Source organism: Elaeis guineensis, chromosome 9 (genome assembly GCF_000442705.2).
Source record: "Elaeis guineensis isolate ETL-2024a chromosome 9, EG11, whole genome shotgun sequence".
In the NCBI taxonomy this organism is placed as follows: domain Eukaryota; kingdom Viridiplantae; phylum Streptophyta; class Magnoliopsida; order Arecales; family Arecaceae; genus Elaeis; species Elaeis guineensis.
Genome location: NC_026001.2, coordinates 89,618,877 through 89,642,594, shown reverse-complemented (window position 1 = coordinate 89,642,594; position 23,718 = coordinate 89,618,877). Strand labels below are relative to the sequence as shown.

The 23,718-nt window shown below is 35.7% G+C and overlaps 1 protein-coding gene and 1 long non-coding RNA gene across 2 annotated transcripts; one reads left to right on the top strand and one right to left on the bottom strand.

Annotated features, from left to right (window-relative positions):
* The first annotated feature begins 20,110 nt into the window (after window positions 1–20,110).
* LOC105042121 (chlorophyll a-b binding protein, chloroplastic) lies at window positions 20,111–22,283 on the top strand. The gene is made up of 5 exons (XM_010919224.4): window positions 20,111–20,269; window positions 20,699–20,881; window positions 21,010–21,047; window positions 21,378–21,892; window positions 22,053–22,283. The coding sequence occupies exons 1-5, from the start codon at window positions 20,223–20,225 to the stop codon at window positions 22,068–22,070; spliced, it is 801 nt and encodes a 266-aa protein (XP_010917526.1). The 5' UTR covers window positions 20,111–20,222; the 3' UTR covers window positions 22,071–22,283.
* Window positions 21,295–22,858, bottom strand: LOC140851544 (uncharacterized). Its single transcript, XR_012134282.1, has 2 exons — window positions 22,584–22,858; window positions 21,295–21,928 (listed from the first exon to the last, which is right to left on the bottom strand). It is a non-coding gene; the product is annotated as an uncharacterized lncRNA (long non-coding RNA).
* Between the last annotated feature and the right edge of the window lie 860 nt (window positions 22,859–23,718).

Genomic DNA, 23,718 nt, shown 5'->3' with positions numbered 1-23,718 from the left:
GCATGTCCTTCATCCTTACCTGTCACAAGGAGAAATTGCTCTTTCTATCAAATCTATTGATCTTCATCTTGATTGGTCCTGTCCTCTCCATCTTCAATCTTGCTCACCATCGCCGCAATCTGCATTCTGCTACCACATCAAACTGATACCCTTTGTTGAGAATGTCTAGCTAGGACACTACCTCCACAGGATCTTTTTGATACCATCCGTTGTAGGAAGAAGAAAGAAAAAATAAAATAAAAACATAATCAAATACGTAGACTAGCCAAAAAAGGCTCACCTCTGTGGGACATGCAAGTTTTACTATGAGAAAAGAAAAAAATTACAAGAGAAGATTACACCCTCAACCCTCATATATCCAATCTCTCCCTCATAAGAAGCTCTCCCTCACAAAAGCTCTCTCTAGGAAGATCCCCATGAACCTCTGAAGCGATCGCTGTCCACTGCCTAACAGTCTATCTGAAGCACCCTGCTCCTGCTCTCTGTTGGCATCGGCGCCTCGCCTCTGCCGCTGTCCTCTACCAAACAACCAAAGCCGCTCACGTCTTTGTTCTGTAAACAGGAGCCTTTAAAGCCCTAAATTCGAGCAGAAATAGGAGTCATGGACTCCTCACAGCACCCAAACAGGTCCCTAAACCATCAGATCAAGACCAACAATGCTCCAAGTTGTCCGATCATGCAAGCGGTCCATGAAAACTCCCATAGACCGTGAGAAACTAGAGAAAAATGCCCGTCGGTCCATCGTGGATCGGGCAAAATCAAGAGAAAATGCTCGCTCGATCCACGTGGGTCCCTGTGGACCGTGGGTCCAAGCACTGTGCGTGGACCGTGGGTCCAGGCACTGTGCGTGGACCGCATAAGGGGTATCACGCGGGCCGCACAGTGCGCACCCGCCTAGGCCTGCGCCGCACCCATGCATGCACCCATGCATCTGCACGCGCTCGCAGCCGAGCCGTGCATGGCATCGCGGTCGAGCCGGCACGCCGCCGGCCTCCACCGCTCTAATTTTCTTGCCATCTTCTATTGATCATATCTTTTTCATTCGATCTTCATTTGGGCTAATCTTGAGCTCATTGGACTTTGTTTGTCATTGCAAACCTCGCTATGGGCTCAATGTAGATCGAATCTCAATGTATCAAATTCTAACATTAAATGGGAGGATTATATGAGGATTTGTATAAGCATATATTTATTCCCATATCGGTTGTTCACTAAAAAAATCTTGGATATTTATATATAGCTAAAAAATATAAATAATATCTTTCGGCTAGTCATTTTAGGTTTGATCCTAAATTATGATAAATAGTATTAGAATCGATCTAGTCCATAGCCTATATAGACTAGAAAATATTACAACATGTACAAATTCATTAGGGCTAACCATAGACTGATCTTGGTGTTTATGAATAGATTTATGGATTGGATCTTTAGCCTAGCAAGGATGCCAGAGCTTAAACAGAAGGAGTGTGTGAGGACCTATGCGGATATGTATTTAGTCTTTCATCAGTTATTCAATGGAAAGATCGTGGGTACTCATACATGGCCAAGGAATCCAAATGATACCTTCTAGCTAAGCTTTTTGGCTGAGATCTTGGATGTTACATATTTTTTTGCTTCTTTCTTCACTATTGTTGGGTTCTGGTAATGCAGCGAAATAAAAATTTCAAAAATTTTTATATGCATTCAACAATTGAAAACAAGTTTAACAATTAAACTAGATTATTGAAATACAAAAGTCCTAGAAACACCTTGATGATTGCAATCAAATAACATAAGCATGTATATAAGCAAGGAATAAGATATCATGTACTAATATGAAGATGACGATCTGATAATTTTGAGATCTCCACAAGACTCTAAAGTAGAAGCTCTCCAATGGTGATCCACACGGGACTGATCAGGGCCATTCCCAATTTGATGTAGTGCTGCAGCCTTCTTTGCAAGTTCACTGTCAATCATCCTTTGCAAGAATGGATTGCACTATCACTTATATGCCTTCGAGACCTCCACTAGGATCACTCTAAAAATCTTTTCTCACAAGAACAAACCACATAAAATCAGATTTAATATTCAACACTTGAACAATCTGATTTTTTGGACAAGCATCACATGCTTTCCTTTTTCCTCTTTCCTTCCTTTCTTTTTTTTCTTTCCCTTTTTTTTATCTTTTTCTTTCCAAATTTTTTTCTCATTTTTTCTTCTCATTCTTACACCTATCTCCAGCCCAAAATTGGCACGTCCAATCTGATGTAGCACCCCCTTTTTATAGGAAAGAAGGGGCGATACTATGAGATGCCAACTCTTGGCGTTAAACATTCCCACATGGTGCAAATTAATTTTTTTCATGGAAACCAAAGAGTATGGCATAGAATAAGAAGTGATTGACCAGTAGGACTCTTCCTCTGCTTGAAAAAAATTAATACGCCATCATATGTCACGTGGGATAAGGAAAATGGCATGAAACTAAGTGTCCATCACATTAAGGACTCTTCCATATTCAATGCACTCATGAAGGGGCATCCCATTTATTTTGTGGCATTCAAATTTCTTGCTAGAGAAGGACTCTTCCTTCTTTCCTGCACCCACAATTTCAAGAGTCATCACATGACACGAGAAAATAAAGGAATGCACCAAAAGATGGTAAGAATTTTAAGAGGAGTGAAAAAGAAAGACTCCTCTTAACACCTAAAATAAATGGGGCATGACAAATATATTGGCATGTGGTTTTGGCGTGGAGAAGGTTGATTACTTATGGAACTATTCCATAAAAATCAAATCAGCCACCTAACAATTAAATGGTTCGAGCCTAATCACATTATGTCAAGGCAAAAAGATAAGGGTTAGCACAAACACCTTTGCACTGAACCCAATTGAAAATTTGGGTTAATTCATGTGCTAGCAATTTAATTAACCCATTGAATTTATAATAAATCCAAATAGGTTAAACCAAGACCAAATCTCTATTATATGTGATTCATTGAGTTTCAAATCTAGCCAGCAGTAGATCCAGCTCTCGATATAACCCTAATTTGATTAGATTAAGTCAGCTCAAGAGTCCCAATCAACTAAGACTCTTCCTAATTGATTCTCGAATTAAACTCTTTTAATTCTGACGAGTCCATAAGTCAAGATTGACGTCTAGCAACGTATCATGACTATCCGAAAGATTTAAAATTTGATGAAAATATCAAAATTATTCTTCCATAGTGAGTTACTGTGCAATTCAATCCTTCAATCACACAACATCCTAGATAGGCCATGGGCATAGAAATATATCAAGTCCAAATACCTATCCATATGTATCTCGATCTGATGATGATGACTCGATTGATGAACCAGTAGAAATCTTTTCTACTATTCATCATTGCTCTAACCAGAGACTCTCAGAGTCATCATCCTATGAGATCATATAGGATATTCTCTCCTCCTACAAAGAGTGATCGATTTCTTATTGACCACTCACAACCTCCATGCACACTTCATCATACCCAGAATATCTCACATACATCTCAAAGTGATGTGCTAGGAAATAAACCAAAGTAAGGATCCATATACATAAGGTACAATGGTAATCTCAGGTCAAAAGATCACATGCACTAGTCCCACTGGAGAACCATCTGTCGACATGCTGTAAAGCTCCATCAGATATTCTTTCTGTAGATCAGTTTAGTAAACTCATTCTCTAATGAGTACCTACATCTTTATATTAGTGTCACTATACAAGTGATTATGAGATTAACCATTCTCTCCATCGAGTGAATATACTAGTCTTATCAGTATCATCGATCTTCTACTCAATGATCCAACGATTGAAAATATTTTTAGATTAGGACTATCAAGATTTTAGGTCTGACTAGTATGATCTCATCATGATCCTAAAATCATTGTCCTAATCTATGAAATTTATCATAATCATAAAAATATAATGCAGCAAATGATAAAACACAATATCTCATGAATAAAATAATTAATGTCATGCAAATGAGTAGAAAAATATCACAGAAAAGTCTCTTCGCATCATCCATGTGATTGGCTTGTAGGGCACTATTCCTTCAATCTCCCACTTGCACTAAAGCCAATCACCTCTGTACCTGATGCCTATGCAATCAGGGTGGAGAATACACTGCTGCTGTGTTAAGGCTCAGTGAACTGGTCCATTATGCTGTTCTTAATATGAACTCATTTTATGATCAAATCATGAATGAGATGAAAGTACCTAAAGATGTGCGTGGGTTCCTAGTGAGACCACACCCAACTCAGTGATGAACCCTTCATCAGGCGATTTTCTTTAGCAATCTTTACTCACAGCAATTAACTGAGTCAAATACAGTTTGCTGTTTGAAATTTTTTCAATTCACTACTCTTCTAGTACTTCTCAAGTACTTTGAGAATACTTTTCACAGTTTTCAAAAGATCCTATCATGGATCTGCCTGAAAATAATGATTATGCACAAAGTATAAATCACATCAGGCTTGGTATATTAAATGTATAGGTAAGTAAATTCTTTTACACCCATATATGTTGAACTTCTTCAACATAAAATCTATGTACCTAGAATGGGACAAGCCTAATATCCACTTACATCTATCCCTATAGATGCCAATTATATTGGATGCTATATCTAAGTCTTTTCCATAAAAACTTTTGTGATAAGCATGTCATTGACCGAGCGTAATATCGGAACTACCTTTCCAACATGCTGTATGTCATTCACATACATAACCAAGAAGTTAGTGGGTCTCCCACTTATCTTCTTACACACACACAGTTCATTCATATTTTGATAAAGTCAAACATTTTGACTATCTCATAAAAAATAGAAGTACCAACTCTTCAATATCTGCTTTAATCCATAAATGGATTTGCCCTCCCACTAGAGACAAATCTCTAGATGGTGTGCGGCTATAGCAAGCAATAATCCGAATTGATATTCCTGTTAGTAACCTGTTGGGTCACACCCATAGGTACTTCAACCATAATCTATACTTGGTTGATGTACAGGGAGTTCATTTTAGATACCATGATTTCAAGCTATCTATCAGAGTCTCTATTCATGATGATTTTTGAATAGATCAAGAAAATATCATTCTCAATGATGTATGGTGTACAGTCATTCATAATGACAAACTCATATTTTGAGTGGTACATTACACACATAGATTGACCTTCGATGAGGAAGTGTGTGTCATGATCGTACCTTATCAATGGGCATATTTGATTGAGGATCAACTTATGGATGCTCCACAGGTTATGATGGGATAGTTCATAGGTCTTAAACTTCTCAAGTTCAATTATCCTTCCACTGACCTCTTCTTAGAAAAATTTTCTTTTCCAAAAGATGACATACCTACTAATAAAACACTTTTTATCTTATAGGATGGTAGAAGTAGTATCACATACTACTCTTAGAATAACCTATAAATTTATACTAATCTGATCTAGTACAAAACTTATGTACATCAATTTTTTTCACATAAGTTGGACAACTTGCCTCTTTCCATATCTCATATGGAGTGTTAGTAACAGATTTCGATGGTATCTAGATCAAAACACATGCAGTAATTTTTAAGGTATATCCCCAGAATGAGATTTGTGAAGCAAATTAGAGAACACACCATATCTCATATAAAGTGTTTATCTTTGGGTCGAGATATTATTAGCTTTTGAACATCCATATGTACAAAGCTTAATAACTCGCTCTCATCTTTTTCTATGTCCAGTAAATGAGATCTTGGTCATTTTATCTATGAGACAAGATCTACAAGTTCTATATGATTCAAAATCATACAGACAAAGAACTCTTCTTTGTATTACTTGTTTATCTTTGACTCACAAAAATGGCTAAGTTGGCAATATCAGAGATATGTGACCATCACATATTCTTTTCTTGTTATCATCAATATGAAGAACAACATCATTGAGTGATAGAAATATGAAACCATTATTATAAATCCATACCCATAAAATTTATTAGAAGAACAAAAGTTACTTTTATTCTTTACATTAATTTCAAAATCATGTTACAATAATAAAGGAATTGAAATAATATTTCTGATAAATTTAGGCATATAACAATGGTCTACAAGTTTTTAAATCTTGCTAGAAGGTTACATAAATTCCTACAGCCTTGTATGAATGGATTATCCATCAGTGCCAAAAGCATGTAGTCACTTGTCTTCAGCTTTATAGGTCCAGCAACACTTTGGATAAGTGGAACCTATATAAGGTATCACATATCCAAAATTTTAAAGCTAAAATACTCAACGATAAATTAGATTGTATTATATACAAACCATTAGCATATGCAACTTTTGCATCCTGCTATTGCTTCACACTTGCAAGATAACTCTTACAATTTATCTCTAATGTTCATTATTACTGTAATGATAATAGACACCTATGGTGAAGACATTCTTCACCTTCTTCTCTTAGAAGACACTAAAGAAGAAATTTAGGAGAGTTAGAAGGATCAAATCCTAGATTAACTCACTATCCATGATATTGACTTAATCGCATGATTAAGCTAATCAGGATACACTTTGACAGTCTTACTATCATTCCTACCATATCACATATGCAATTTTTCCTTCTTTATAGTATCAACGCCGAACAAATCAAAATCAGAAGAATAGGAGACTATCTTTTATGTGAGAACTATTCTCAGGTTCCTCAATCATTCCATGAATTTTGGTTAATTTAAGAAATATCAAAAATACCATGTAGTGATAGTGAAGATGTAGATATAAGAACATAAAAAGATTATTCATGATGACATGCACAATTTAGATGAGATTTTTATCTAAATGTCTTCCACTATTTTAGCGAATTTCATAGCCCTCAAATATGAAAATTAAGAAAACTTATCATCTAGTTTCTTAGTGGGGTTGAGATCCTAATTCCTCGTAAAAAGCCTTATGGATAACACAATAAGCTTCTATAAGTTCAAGGGTAGGTAACTCTTTACCAATTGCATCTCATGTAACTCTCAATATAACTTTTGCCTCTAAAATATTTATAGCCTTGTGGATAACACAACAAACTATAGTATCTTAGTTAAGTCATACCCTTCAATCTTATATGGTCATATCTGAATAATACTGCTCTTGTGGATAGCACAACAAGACAACACTGTCAAAATATGCCATAAGCATCACTTAGTCAACATCATATCAAATCCTATAGCAAATTTTGTGGATAGTACAACAAATTCACTATAGCTTTTGACATACTCTATCGACTTAGTATGAGCTAAGCTTCATTATGCACCAAGACAGTATCAAATCAGTCCCCACAGCAAGCCTTATGGATAGCACAGCAAGTCTACTATGGTTCTTGACATAATACTGGCTTAGTATGAAGGAAGGTATGGCTGGTGTTCTTAATACTTCACCATTATGACTTAATATAATTTAAATAAGAAACTTAGGTCTCATGCACATCTAAAGCATATATATAAAAAAATATATCTTATATAATTTTAATTCTAACTACCAGTATGTAAGAGCATATAAAGAAAATCTAATGGTTATGAACTTCTGAAAAATCATTCAAGCCACAAGATGGTTTATGGGTCTAACCCTAGGTGCATTCTAGATTAAACCATCTCATGGTCAATCTTAATGCACCTTTGCTCTACAAATGACTGATAGTCCAGTCTTCATCTTCATGAAGACTATCATGAATGCTCGATCTTTATCTGAAAATAGAAAGAAATAATTTCTATCTATTCTCAAATAATTTTTTTTCTATAATTTTATATCAATATGTAAAAATTTCAATCAACAGTTGGAGAACAAACAAAAGAAAGATTCAGCTGATAATACAATGCATTAGGGCACCCAGCCCCTATTGCAACTCTTGCTGATGCATTTATATAATCAGCTAACATAGAAGCATTCATACATACATCCATCACATACCATAGTCTATAACCACTCAACATATATGTCATAACAATTATAAAATAAGATAATTAACTGCTCATGTTATCTTAATTGTGATATCATTCATAAATATGTCAATGAAGATGTTTAAATATTCGAACATAAGACCCATCTAAGATTTTTTATTCGAATTCAACTCTTGACCCAAATTTAATTTTAAATCAATCATTTGTCATTATTTTGAGTTATGTTGATCAATTCTTAGGTTAACCCTAATCCAATTAGATTAGCATAGATTCGATCAACCATGACTCAAATCCTAATCGAATTAGGTAAATGACAATTTGATCAACCTAAATTAAACATGACTTCTAATCAAATTAGAACTATGAATTTGATTTAATCGATAATACTTACTTCTAATCATGTTAGATCAAATGAATTATAGTTAAACAAATCCATCGGTAAAAATCTTAATCCATGTCTAATGCATCCTTTCATGATCAAATTTTTTCGGCTCCATACATACCATGGACAACAACCAACATGGAAGACCCACAATGGTGAATGCCCAATAATATGGTAGTCGGCCCTTAGATCTTAGGTGAATGCATCAAATACAAAAAAAAAAATCCTAAGTCTTGGCAATGTATCCAATGTATCATTCCAAAGCTTTGCGTATCACATGCATTGGATTTACAACTTCATAGAAAATTAGATCATAGGATATAACTTTAAACTTATCTCACAAGTCTAAAGACCATGGAGACTCATATCTAAGATTTGATCATAGATTGATAATATTTTATTATTAATAAAAATACATCAAGAACATCAACTAAACATCAATCAGAAAATCTGATTTTGACATAATATGAACTGGATCTAATCCATATCACAATAATAACATGATATTTGATTGAATCAATCAAGGGTGGCTCTGATACCACTGTTGGATTTTGATGATGCAACAGAATAAAAATTTTAAAATTTTTATATGTATTTAATAATTAAAAATAAGTTTAACAATTAAACTAGACTATCAAAATACAAAAGTTCTAGGAACATCTTAATGATTGCAATCAAATAACATAAGCATGTATATAAGTAAGGAATCAGATGTCATATACTAATATGAAGACAACAATCTGATAATTTTGAGATCTCCACAAAACTCTAAAGTAGAAGCCCTCCAACGATGATCCACACGAGATTGATCAGGGCCCTTTTCAATTTGACGTAGTGCTGCAGCCTTCTTCGCAAGTTCACTATCGATCATCCTTCACAAGAACAGATTGCACCATCGCTTGTATGCTTTTGAAACCTCCACTAGGATCACTCTAGGAGTCTTTTCTCACAAGAACACACCACACAAAATTAGATTTAATGTTCAACACTTGAACAATCTGATTTTTTGGACAAGCATCACATGCTTTCTTTTTTCTTCTTCCTTTCCTTTCTTTTTTTCTTTCCCTTTTTCTGGTCTTTTTCTTTCCAAATTTTTTCTAACTTTTTCTTCTTATTCTCACGCCTATCTCTAGTCTAAATTTGGCACGTTCAACCTGATGTCGCATCCTCTTTTTATAAAAAAGAAGGGGCAATACCATGGGACACCAACTCTTGACGTTAAACATTCCCACATGCTGCAAATTAATTTTTTTCATGAAAATCAAAGAGTATGGCATGGAATAAGAAGTGATTGACCAGTAGAAGGACTCTTTCTCTGCTTGAAAAAATTAATATGCCATCATATGGCGCGTGGGATGAGAAAAATGGCGTGAAACTAAGAGTCCATGACATTAAAGACTCTTCCATATTCAACGCACTCATGAAGGGGCGTCCTATTTATTTTGTGGTGTTCAAATTCTGCCAGAGAAGGACTCTTCCTTTTCTTCTACGCTCATAATTTCAAGAGTCATCACATGACATGAGAAAATAAAGGAATGCGTCAAAAGATGGTAAGGATTTTAAGAGGAGTGAAAGAGGACTCCTCCTCTTAATGCCTAAAATAAATAGGACACGACAAATATATTGGCATGTGGTTTTGGCATGGAGAAGGTTGATTACTTATGAAACTATTATATAAAAATTAGATCAGCCACCTAACAATTAGATGGTTCAAACCTAATCACATTAGGTCAAGGCAACAAGATAAGATTTAGCACAAACACCTTTGCACTGAACCCAATTGAAAGCTTGGATTAATTCATGTGCTAGCAATTTAATTAACCCATTGAATTTACAATAAATCCAAATAGATTGAATCAAGATCAAATTTCTATTGTGTATAACCCATTGGATTCCAAATCTAGTCAGCAGTGTATCCAGACTCTCTATATAACCCTAATCCGATTAGATTAGATCAACTCAAAAGTCTCAATCAACTAGGACTCTTCCTAATTGATTCTCGAATTAAACTCTTTTAATTTTGACAAATCCACAAGTCAAGATTGACATCTAGCAACGTGTTATGACTATCTGAAAGATTTGAAATTTGATGAAAATACTAAAATTATCCTTCCATGATGAGTTATCATGCAATTCAATCCTTCGATCACACAACATCCTAGACAGACCATGGGCATGAAAATATGTCAAGCTCAAATACCTATCCATATGTATCTTGATCTGATGATGATGACTCGATTGATGAATCAGTAAAAATTTTTTCTACTGTTCATCGCTGCTTTGGTCAGAGACTCTTAGAGTCATCATCCTATGAGATTACATAGAATGTTCTCTCCTCCTACAATGAGCGATCGATTTTTTATTGACCACTCACGATCTCCATGCATACTTCACCATGTCAAGAATATTCCACACACATCTCAAAATGGTGTGCTAAAGAATAAACCAAAGTAAGGATCCATATACATAAAGTATCATGGTAATCTCAGGTCAAAGGATCACATGCACCACTCTCACTGGAGAATCATCTGTCAATATGCTATAAGACTCCATCAGATGTTCTTCCTACAGATCAGTTCAGTGAACTCATTCTCTAATAAGCACCTACATCCTTGTATTAGTATCACCACACAAGTGATTATGAGATCAACCTCCCTCTTCATCAAGCATACATAAGATGTATCAGTCTTACCGGTATCATCGATCTCCGACTCGATGATCTAATGACTGAAAATATTTTTAGATTGAGGCTATCAAGATTTTAGGCCTTACTGATATGATCTCATCATGATCTTAAAATTATTATCCTAATCTATGGAGTTTATCATAATCATAAAAATATAATGCAGCAAATAATAAAATATAATACTTCATAAATAAAATAACTAATATCATACAAATGAGTAAGAAGATATCATAGAAAAGTTTCTTCGCATCATCCATGCAATTAGCTTGTAGGGCACTATCCTTTCAACTATCTCAAATACAAAATTTTTCACTTTCAAATATGCCAAAAAAGAAAACTAGATTAAAGGCATAGCCACAATTTCTTTTTTCACTCATTTTTTCTATGTTTTTACCGATCCTCCCTCCCTTATCACAACTAGTATGGCACAGCCATCCGCTTAATCGACAAGACCCTCCACCAAGTTTCTCATCCCGCATCCCTTAGCTTTGCGATTCCTTCTTTCTAAGGTCATTGAAATATTTTCCCTACTACACTAACCTATAGAAAATATCAAGCAAAATATTTGAAAACAATTTGCCAGCAATCATTTTTTTCAATTTTCCACTCGATTAATTATCGTCATTGGTCTTTAAATTTTTTTCATGTGTTTTAATTTGCATTAATATTAGTGTTCATCTAATCAAAATATTTTGATTTTCATCCAAAGCACCATCTGAGTACTCAATGGAGGAGAAAGGAAAAAAATTAGATCTCTCAAACTCATGATACCATCTTTTGCCAATGATATCTTTATTGACCCTATAGTTGATTTTGATAATTTCAAAATATTGAGTATAAATGATACTAATCATTTGTTTCAAAGATGAATGTAAAATTTTTTAAATGTTAAAAATAAATAATTTATCTATGGAACAAATCTTCTCAAAAAAGCTAAGTCAAAATAATTCAAAGAAGAATTTTTATGTATTTGACTTAGTAGAGTCGACCCTAAAAGCATAGGAGCCAACCCCTGAATAAAAATAAGCTAAAAATTAAAGAAAAATCAAGTTCATGATGTTCAGGAATCGATCTCTGGAGTAGCAAGTTGACTCTAGCAAGTTAAAATGCACTGACACGATTGGCGAGTCGACTCATGAACAGCAAGAGTTGACTCTGTCAGAAAAAATAAAAGACTGAATTTTCAGACCCTAGCTCGGATTAACTCCTGAAGAGCTGGAGTCAATCCCAAGACAGCTGGAGTCGCCCCTTGAGGAATTAGGGTCGACCTTTGGTACAGGACAGTACTAATAACTAATTTTCTGTACTTTTTTAATGGCTAGGTTTTTACTCTAACGGCTACTCCAAGGCTTTCAACGGTCAAAACTCATTCTCTAGCAACTTTCAAACTGCTTAAGATGTAAAGAATCATTTGAGAAGTAAGATTAAAGAAATTAAAAAAGTGAATCATTCAAATTGGTGAGAGCTTCATTGAATATTCTTGAGAAGAACAAAAGAGAGGAAAGTTGTACACAGAATTCAATAGGCTTACACGAGTGATCTTCTCCACCATCAATAATATCCTCCCAAGTATCAAAGAAGAGAAGTCAAGTATCAAAAGTGTAACTCATCATCGACTTCCTCCAAGCTTAAAATGTTTTTTCTTTTATTCTTTAATTATGCTGAAATTTTTATACTTTATATCTTATTTTTTTAATAAGTTTCTTTGGATGAAAAAAACTTAGAGCTAAGCCCATCCAAATTCAAAATCGGATATTATAGGTTTTGATTGGTGAGCCCGTAAAATTAAATAGGTTAATTATGAATCCAAAAAACAATCGGTGTACGATCTTGATTGGTGATCCCGAAAAATTAACTAAATTTGTTTGTGATTTTGGATAAAATAAATATACTGTAATTTGATTGATTATAATGAAATTTTCAAGAGGAGCTTGGAAAGTGGACATAGATGCGAGGTTACACCCAACAACTATAAAATCCTTGTCTTTGTATTGTACTTTATGTACTTACTTTTAATTCTTGCTTTACATTCTTACTTTATTTTTATTATCTCAATTTCACTGTAATATAATTGTATACACTCCATAATCACTTAAGATAGCTTATATTGAAGCACATTATTGTTTAGATATTAATTTGATTGAAATTTTTAAAGAATTTAATTCATCTTCTCCCCCCTTTAGATTGCTATTTTTTTGGGCAACAATCTTTCTTTGACAATATTTTCTTTCTACTCCCATCTTTCCTAAGTAAAGCATAGGAAGAGGGAGGCTTTTGTCTGCAACAACAACCCTCCACATGAAAGCAGTAGTGGAGATAGAGGGATGTAGAGAAAAAGTTGAAAGGAGAAGGGGAGCCAATTAGCTCTAGAAGTTTGTACTGGAAGCGTTAACAGGCATGGTGAATACACTCTCTAATGAGTATAAATAGATCCAAGTGAAAAACCATAGGTCTATTAAATAAGTAAGTATCATGCTGAGCTTCTATTCTCTAAGAAAAAGAAGTGGTACGAGACTAAGGCCAGGGAATTGACCTATGCCTTCTCACCCGAAATAGAAATATGGATAACTGAATCCAAAGAATCATAGGAGCCCATCATATAGGCTCCGACTTTCACAGGCTTCCCTCGATATAAATTGCACATGTGGCCACAACCAAATTTGACACAATCTGACATGGTATAGGTATTAAGCAAATGCACCATTCATCTTCTCAACCCATGTATAGATTAAATTCACTATTCCTTCATCCCAAGCCGATCCATCTTTTTACACGAACGCGCGCGCGCGCGCGCGCACGCACACACACACACATATATATATATATATATATATATATATATATATATATATATATATATATATAGTCTTTTCGATCAAGTGGATGGAAAGTCACTTATCTTAAAGGAAAAAGAACAGCAAGAATGATCTAGCAAAAAATTTCTCCTCACTAACTATGGTCTACCTTTGCGAGACAGCTTTTAACCTCTACTCTAGTATGAACTGAGCTAAAGCCTACGAGCTTCTAGGTCACCCCGCTACGTTTCTTGTGATTAGATCTGTTCGACATGCAAGTGGTCTAGCTACTGTCTGTACAGTCACTCTTAACCCAGTGGAGAAATTTCCCTTGCTGGTCTCGCTCAGTGAAGAAAGAGAGGTGCAGCTCTTGCCAAGAGTTCGAGCAAAGTTCATCGGGGTGGAGCACGGTCCGCCAAAATCGGCATAGGTTAGGTACTATTGATGGAACATGGTAAGCCCATCTTTCTTCATATGGAAGTGCTGCGGGTACATGGAGATGTGGATAGAGGAAGTCTCAAAAAGCGAAGATCGAGCTGTAGGTCACGTGACCTACACTGAAAAAGTGGCTGCACACAAACAAAACCCCAAACCATCTTCTTTGTGTACTGGAACAGCTACCACTTTCTTAGAACAGCACTAACTTAGCACTCTATACTATACTATAAAAAAAAAAAAAATAAATAAAAAAAAGAGAATAGCTCCATCTTGTATGCTCTCACACTTTCAAAGAATCTCCTACTTGCACATTGACCTTAAAAAAAGCTTCGTTCTCGAGTACTTAAGCCGACAATATACAACATATACGAGAGAAACCACTTTACTTTGTGTTTGCGTACCTACCTCTTAATTTTATCCCCTGCCCCCCCCCCCCCCCCCCCCCCCCAACACACACACACATATATATATATACAGCCCCAATCTTATGATCCCAACATATGTTGTACTGCATGCGATGGCCATTGAACACCGAAAGCATTTCTTTAAACAGAAGGTATATATGTGATCCATAAACAACCCTATATCCCCTCCAAACAATAAAAATTAATCATCTTTACTCATTTATACAACAAGCGAAGCTGTACAAATAGATGGGAGGAGGTGCAAGCCCACAAAAAAAAAAAAAATAGACACCGCATCCAACAGCATGCGACAAAGCTTGAGAAACGGATATATGTCGCACCCTAATAGATCTAGACTTCCCAACCCACATGTACATGTATTGATTAAATACATTATTCCTTCATCCCAAGCCATGTTGCCCATCCATTCTTTTTTTTATATATCTTATTTTTTCAATCAAGTAGAAGGGAAGCCACTTCAAATTTAAAAACAGCAGTGAACCTTTAATTTGCCCTCTCCCTACCCTGCTCATATTTAGGAGCATGTGCATACAACCTCCATCCTATGATTCGGATCAAGGCCATACTACATGTGATGGCGACCGAGCATCAAAATTATTTTTTTTAAATGGAAGATATGCTTTCTATAAACAATCTTATCCTCCCTAAAAAATTTTTGGGTAGACTTATTCTGTGACCCATGTGATATAGGCACAGCTAATTAGAAAATAATTAAAAAAATTCCTAACTTTCTATTTACCAAAACAAATCCTCCCCCCCCCCCCCCCAAAAAAACAATAATATATATATATATATATATATATATATATATATATATATATATATATATATATATATATATATTTTTTTTTTTTTTTTTTTTTTCCCACATCCAAGGATGAAAAAACTCCCCATCCAACTCTAGCCTTTCTCCTCCCTAGCCTCTTCCAGTGCCTACTCCATTTTCCAAGGATATTCTTGATACTTATAATTTTTTTTTTCTCTATTTAATTGCCATTTTTTTTCTTTTTCTTTCTATTTTTATATCTGAATTTCAGATCTAATTTTTAGATATCCTAATCTTTCCTTCTCTTTCCCACGTCCAAAAAAAAAATGAAACTCAAAATTATGATGGAAATTTGAAATTGAAATTGAACTAATTTTTAAATCTAATTTTCAAACCTAATTTTTAGATATCTCAAACTTCTCTTTCCTCCCCATGTTTTCTCCTTCCCTGAACAATTTTCAACTCTGATTTTTAGGTCTAATTTTTAAAAAATTATTCTATCGATGTGGGGAAGGAGGAAACATAAAGAGGGAAGGGATTTTTTTTGATAAACAGAAATTAATTTTTTTTTTAATTATCTTTTTCTAAAGAGATGGAAATCTAAGTAGAGTTAAAGAAGAATGAGATTCAGGAGATGTTTGGTTGAAGAGAGTAGGGGTTTAGAATCGGAATCAGAATAGGTGACTCTCATTCCAACTGTTTGGTTAGGAAGAGTTCCATTCCGATTCCGATTCCGATTTCAGGGTGAAATGGGAATGCTCAATTTATATAGAACTCAATCCCTACTCTTCTCTGTGGATTTAAATTTTCATTCTGATTTCGATTCTGATCACGAACCAAACGCTTCGAAGGATTTGGTCATTCCGATTTCGATTTCAAGTCATTCCAATTCTCATTTCTATTCTGATTTCGGTTAGGAATCAAACACCTCCTCAGATCTATGTGAATTAAATGCCGAGTTGGTGGTTTCTCATTGACTGTGCCTATTATATAGGCTATAAAATAAATTTATCAAGAATTTTTTTATTTTTATCCATCTCTATAGCAAACGAAGCCATACAAATGGGTGGAAATAGGTGTAAGCCTTAGAAAATAATAATAATAATATCAACAACAACAATAACAAACTACGACATGCAATAATAGGTGACAAAGCTCGAGAAATGGATACCTATCATGCTCTAATAGTCATGCTCCTTGTGTAAAGGAATAAATTATCCCCACTAAGTTTAGGAACTTTGTATTGAATATTTTATAAAATTTTTTGAGCTCATAAAACTATTAAACTTTTTATTTTCTTGATAGTCTTTAGAAACTGCAGCACTTTGGGACACCACTATGATCCAAAAAATGAATGGTGCTGCAATAAAATGGTAGCATATTGTAAAACTTTTCTCGATACACTAATGGAGCTTCTCTCTTTAATTGCCGCACCTAGAGCTGAGTCAATCATGATGCAATAACATTTGGCCGCTATCCGTATTCTTATTATGGAAATGGCCCTTTCCTTGCTACAACATCCTAGTTTTTTTGTCATGGTGTCCTATTTTTTTCCTTATTTTTTTTTCTAGTAAAACAACCGCATCCATTTACTGTTTCAATCCACATCATCATCTCATGATTCAAATTTAAGAAGGGCATAAAGCAAAAAATTCAACATGACTACTGTTGCTGCGAAGCTCAAAATTTCAGACGAAGAGATTAGATAAAATCATGTTAGAGATGCTGTGGCGATCCAATACGAGTCTCTTTCAAAAAATCCTGTAAAACAAGTCAAAGAACTGGATGGAGATCCTTCGATCTTGACCCTCCGATGCTTAACTTAGTTCGAACCTCAAAAACAGATGGAAAAATGGAAGAATAGAGAGTAGAAGGGTTGGTGAGGAGCTAGAGAGTTTTTGACTTTGTGAGAGCTAAAATCCCGATGGTAGAATCTTCCTCTAGTTTGAGCTTGGAACTTGAGAGTCAGAACTTACCTAGAGGATCCCCTGGCCCTTTACTTATAGAAAGGCTGATGAGACCGTTGGAAGGATTTGTTAGGCCATTAAAGCCAGTTGTAGAGTTAGTTAGGCCGTTGGAGGCCAATTGTAAGTTAGCTAGAACATAACTGTATGTATTAGCTGGAAATAAGGTTATACTTAGCCATATGTACCGATTAGAGATGAGTTGTAGCACAGCTGTATGTGAGATCGTAGCCAATTGTAGATATCATGGTGGGCTTTAACAGGATGACTGTAGCCATCAATATAATAGTTTACCTCGATAAAATACTGAGATAAAATCAAATATCATATGAGATCCTGAACGTCTCAAATATATATAATACTTTATTTCAGATCGGTATTTATATGAATTGAAATGAGTCAGGTCAGTATTTATATAAATTGAGATGAGTTAGGTTGGTATATATATGAGTTGATCATAATATTTCATCAGAAGTTAATTCAGGTAGCTTAGATCAGTATTTATATGAGCTGAAATGAGTTAGATCAACATTCAACCTCCAAGTTAGGTCGGTATTCAGCTTCCAATTCAAATCTGCTTTATATAAATTCAGCGTTCAATTAAGATCGACTTTTTTATGAGCTAAGATGGGATAACCTCCACAATAACTACAATGACTGACCTCGACCTAGAGACTGACTTTGTGTAATTTGACCCCTCCAAGTCTTAAAAACTTAATGTTCTGTGTAATCTGAGGTAAGGTTGAGCCGCAAGCATGCACTTGCACACGTGTGCACAAAGAGAGTCATTTCACATAATTTTTCTTTATAAATGGTTGAGACATCATCAATTTATATTAATGAAACAAGATTTAAATAAATAACTAAATGTTGGCAGACAGCTACATTTTTTAACGAAGTTACTGGAGGATAACCATGCATATACCCCTTCCTCTTGAAGCAGCCACATCCATCGTATCGTTTTCTCAAAGCAGCCACATCTGCCACCTTTCAATCTAACTACCTCCCCAACCTTCGATCCAAAGAATCCAAGTGCTTCAAGTCAATATTTGTTTGGCTTGTTTTTAATCACAACCTCCTCATCAAAATTGACTTCTATAGATTATGCAGAGGGGTGGCATTCTATGACCCAACTCTGTGGACTCGGCTGATAATTGACTCACTGTAAGTTCAGTGAAGCCATATAAGTGGGTTAACCTTCTAGATCTATTTATTACACAGGTTGGATTTGAGTTCAGACATTTGATATTTTTAATAATTAGGTAGGTCAAGTTACGGCGTATAGGTCATGAGCTCATCTACTCTAATACTATTTGTCATAATTGAAAATCTCATTCAAAAAAATTAGCTGAAAGATATCATTTAAATTTATTAATCTAAATAAACATGACCGCACCTCATGGTATCTCAGGTGAACACCAGAAGGATGGAAAGAGAACCAGTAGCCATGTTCCAATAGCGTAAGAGTCATCTGGATAGATCATCACCAAGTGGCTCCACAGCTCAATCAACCACGGATAATGAAGAGTGTGGAGAATGGGGCCTTATCCGCTGAATTGTGCTTTGCTTTTCAGATAAACAAAGTCTTGGTTCTTCACATGTGTCCTAGGTTCCGGAAAACTGATGCTTTAATGAAGAAATTGTGACCATGCAACATTGCAACTGCAAGCTCTCTCAGTCCCTCTATTTTGTATACATAGATTAGTATCAACCTCTCCTTAATTTCATGTCACCGGACTCAAAATTCAGTTATCTGGTTCAGCAAGGTGAAGAGACAAGTTCTTAAAACAATTTCTGTAGATTGTGGTGAACAACAAATATGTTCAGTCTACATGATGTATTATCTTGGCAATGAAAAGTTTGGTCGATTTTCCTACTTTTCTAGACTGAAGGACTTGCGAAGATCGCCGATGTGTATGTATGTGTTGCAGAGTGCTGGCTCTCATTCTATATCACTAAGCTGGGTGCAGCAACTTTGGATTGAATCTTCTAATATCTTTGGAGCTCATAAAACCATTTAATTTACTTTTGCTTTCTTGGTAGGCCTTCAGAATTGCAGCCCCCTGGCACACTATTTTCTTACCAGCCCAAACATGCTTCAAAAAATGAGTGTAAAAACAAAGTGAAAGCAGAGTGTAAAACTTTGCTCAATGCATTAATGGAGCTTCCTGTTTTTAAAAAATCTAAAACCCAAGAGCTGGCTCTATTTTGACATGATAAGACTTAGATGTTGTTATTGATAATCTTGTTATAGTCTTGCTATTAGCATGGACCTTTCCTTTCAACAGCTGCATAGGCTAGGTCTCCAACTCTCAGACATCTTACTGTTCCAGTTCACATCATGATCACATAAAATCCAGATCCAAGAGGAACACAAACCCAATATCATGGACAAAATATAGGCCAAGTTGATGCAACATCACTCGTTTCTGATGGTCAGGATCAAAGTTCTTCACCCATTTTCCAACTCGATCAGGTCTTGGTCTTGTTCATAGATTGTCTGGACCACATATTGAGAGAGAGAGAGAGAGAGAGAGAGAGAATTTGGCTACCATATGTCTGATACTAATGATTAGAGAAACATTCACACTGGTCGATAAATACCAACCTCTTGCCTGCATGATTTTTGTCACAGCCAAGGCCTGCTTGGCTGCCAGCCACAAGATTTTGGAACATCCATGTCAGCTAATTTCTGGAGTTGAAGGATCCAGGGCTCAGATTCTCTGTGCCACCTGTCAGAACAGAACGGTCTCACATGACTACGCTCCTATCTCTCTAAGATAAGCCCATCCCATGCATTAAACTGGTGCCTCCTATTTTACTCTACTCCCCCATAACCACCACAAAGAAAGCACCATGGCTTCAGTCTGCGCCTCCTCTTCTGCTATCGCTGCTGTTGCCAGGCAAGATTATCTTCTTCTAAAGCTATCAATGACAAAATATAATGTTAAATTCCTTTCTTGGTTTGTAAAAAGCCCTCACAGAGGAAAATTTTAGATGTGCCTTTCTTTCTTCTTCTTCTTCTTCTTCTTCTTTGGGTACAATTGCACAAATTTATGTAAATTGGTTTTTGATTACATGTAGAATATTACCTATTGCTTATGGAAAAAGTTTGCTTTTGGTTGTTCAGTATAATCTAAGGCATTTATCGTAGGAAGTATAATAAATCTCTGCTCTAAGTTGTTTCTAATGAAGGAGAGGTTGTTTTGCATGGGAAATTATTTTGTGTGGTTCTCTGTTGATCAATGTAATATGTCTAAAGTAAATGTGTTAAGAAAGGAAGGTGTCCTGGACCTCTGATCATTGCATAAATTTGAATGGATTTGATTCAGATCTCAGAAGAGTAGGAATGGCTTGGGTGCAACAAAGGCAACCTTCCTTGGAGGTATAAAACTAAGGCAAAAGAAGTGGATAGCACCTGCTGCACGCCGGGCACTTTCAGTGTCTGCTGAAGCAACAACTGAGAGGCCACTCTGGTTCCCAGGCAGCACCCCTCCTCCATGGCTTGATGGCAGGTAAAGACTCCTTTCTCCTTTTCTCGATCACCCTCAACTTCTTTCTTTTCACCATTCCCTCCCAAAAAAACCAAAAATTAAAGAAAGGCAGATTTGTATTGATTCCAATTTCACTTCCATGGATGCAGCCTCCCAGGAGACTTTGGATTCGATCCTCTAGGCCTCGGTAAGCCTAAAATCCACTGACCCTTGACTGTTAAAAAGGATAAGAATAAAACTGATAAGTAAACCATGAATGCAGATATGGGTGTATATGTATTTGGAAATTTGATATTTTATGTGCATCTCAATTGAAACAAAAAATAGATGTATAGACTAATGCATTCTAAATATTTGGTACTCACAACATCTGAATAGTTTTCAAACTCAAAAATATGTTAGTAAATTGAAAATCAATGGTGACCAGAAAAAGAGTTTCAAAAGACATTTTATTCAACTGGAGCTTAAAAAAGAAGCATTCCTTCATACGAATTGAATGTTGTTGGGTCTTACACAGGATCTGATCCGGAGAGCTTGAGATGGAACCAGCAAGCAGAGCTCGTACACTGCCGATGGGCAATGTTGGGCGCTGCTGGCATCTTCATCCCTGAATTCCTTACAAAGATTGGCATTCTCAACACTCCTTCATGGTACACAGCGGGAGAACTACAATACTTCACAGACACCACCACCCTCTTTGTGATCGAGCTCATCTTGATCGGTTGGGCTGAGGGGAGAAGATGGGCTGACATCATCAAGCCAGGGTGTGTTAACACGGATCCCATCTTCCCAAACAACAAGCTCACTGGAACTGATGTAGGATACCCAGGTGGTTTCTGGTTTGACCCACTTGGATGGGGAAGTGGATCTCCTGAGAAGGTCAAGGAGCTGAGGACTAAGGAGATCAAGAATGGAAGGCTGGCAATGTTGGCAGTAATGGGAGCCTGGTTCCAAGCCATCTACACGGGCACTGGTCCGATTGATAACCTCTTTGCTCACCTTGCAGACCCTGGCCATGCGACTATTTTTGCTGTAAGTGCCATTCCAAGATAAGCTTCCATTAATTTCCTGTGCAAAAAAAACTTTGGAGTTAAATAGCATGGAACAACTACATAGATACATAATCTCTAGAATGCAATTTTATATCTCAGTTCCCAAATTTCAATACTCATTTTTTAACTCTATATTTCAGGCTTTCACCCCAAAGTGAAGAAGGATCAGAAGAGCATTGGCTGCAGTCAGCATGGGAAAGATAATGATGTAAATCTTTTATGGGAATGGAAGCTGAGCTGAAGAGAGGAGTGCAGTTATCATGGATGCTTGTATCATTAAAAAATAGTACTTGCTTTCTACTCAAGTGTTTAGTGTAAGAAGTGAACAGTGTACAAATAACTTCAGAAACCTTGCATGTGGATTAGAACAAGTATGACGATCTTAACACCTAGATGTAAAAAATCAAGGTATTTCATCCTTAGGCTCCTTTATAATTTTGAAGTTAGCTAGTGTCCCTTACTGACAATTCTTCACAACAGCATATTAACAACTTAAATTTGTCTGTTCTGTTTAAGAAAGAGTCACCACCTTGCTTGTCAATGAAAGTAAGTTAGCAAAAAGTCATAGATGAAACAGATATCAACTATAAATATTAACAGATGAGAATGATGTGCTCAAGTGCATAAAAAGGATGATTTGTTAATGTGCACAAGCTAGAGTGAAATATGACCTTTTCTACTACAACTACCCTGCCTCAATGAATCTCAGTGGAGAAAATGGCTGAGTCCCCATCAATTCCAAAAATAGCTGCAAGGGTTAGCAACTTTTTTTTTTTTTTTTTTTTTGATAAGGAAGGATTAGCAACATGAAAATAAATTTTTAACACAGAAGAAGAGCCATCATTGAAGTCCACTTATGGAAAACCTTCAAGACTGACCGTATAGAGAACATAACAAAGAAGAGATATTACAGATTTATCATGAACATGGCAAGGATCCTGATAGAATGCTTACAACTCTCTGGAAACTTGACTAAATCTGTGTCCATTGTTATTTGTGCTCCTTAACCTACATAGCAATAGTCTTGTCAAACCTTTTAAGTACTTAAATTTGGAAATAAAATCTAAATTAGAAAAATAAAAATATATATTAAAAAAAACTTCTGAGAAGAAATAAATGCAACATCTGAATTGCATTTTTTTCCTTCACAAAATAATCTGCACACAACTGATCAGAAGAACAGATATCTTTATCTTAACCAGTAAGTTTTGGATATTTTTTGAGATTTTAAACAAAAACACAAAGATCTTGAGGTCCACAGTATACTGACCGATAATATGCACGAGAATAACTAGGTAAACCAGATGCTTGTCCTAAAGTTTGACATAACCAGAGAATTTAAAAGCATAACTTAAAGTGCAGGGTACTTAAAAAGAACAAAAGACTGGGAACTTGTACCATTGCATTTTATTCAGATTACCTAATTGTGGGACAGAAAATGGGGGGAAAGATAAAACGAGCAATGATTTTGCATATTGACACTTACAAAGCCACTTCTTCATGCTCCATTAGTTCTTGGAAAGCTTGAACAATAGATTAATATATGCATCGTGCCTCAGCATGTGCGGAAGTTACAGTGACACCGAAGTAAAGATTGAGCCATCAGCTACCAAGCCTTTTTCTTTTCCATTACAAGAAGCCTGTGGCTATCATCCACAGAGAGGAGATTGGCCCTTTTTTTTTACCCCCAAAGCCTAGTGAAGGCGGGATCTGACACCATGACCCTTGAACAACCACCTAGAGACTTCACCATCTCGACAAGCTGGCACCTTTGTCTCAATAATTACACACAAAAAATATTTAAAG

Excerpts from the sequence above, each read along its gene's own strand:
- LOC105042121 (XM_010919224.4), top strand. The coding sequence starts at position 20,223 with ATGGCTTCAGTCTGCGCCTCCTCTTCTGCTATCGCTGCTGTTGCCAG. Across the intron at positions 20,270-20,698 it reads GCTATCGCTGCTGTTGCCAG|ATCTCAGAAGAGTAGGAATG; the intron begins GCAAGATTATCT and ends GATTTGATTCAG. Across the intron at positions 20,882-21,009 it reads CCTCCATGGCTTGATGGCAG|CCTCCCAGGAGACTTTGGAT; the intron begins GTAAAGACTCCT and ends CCATGGATGCAG.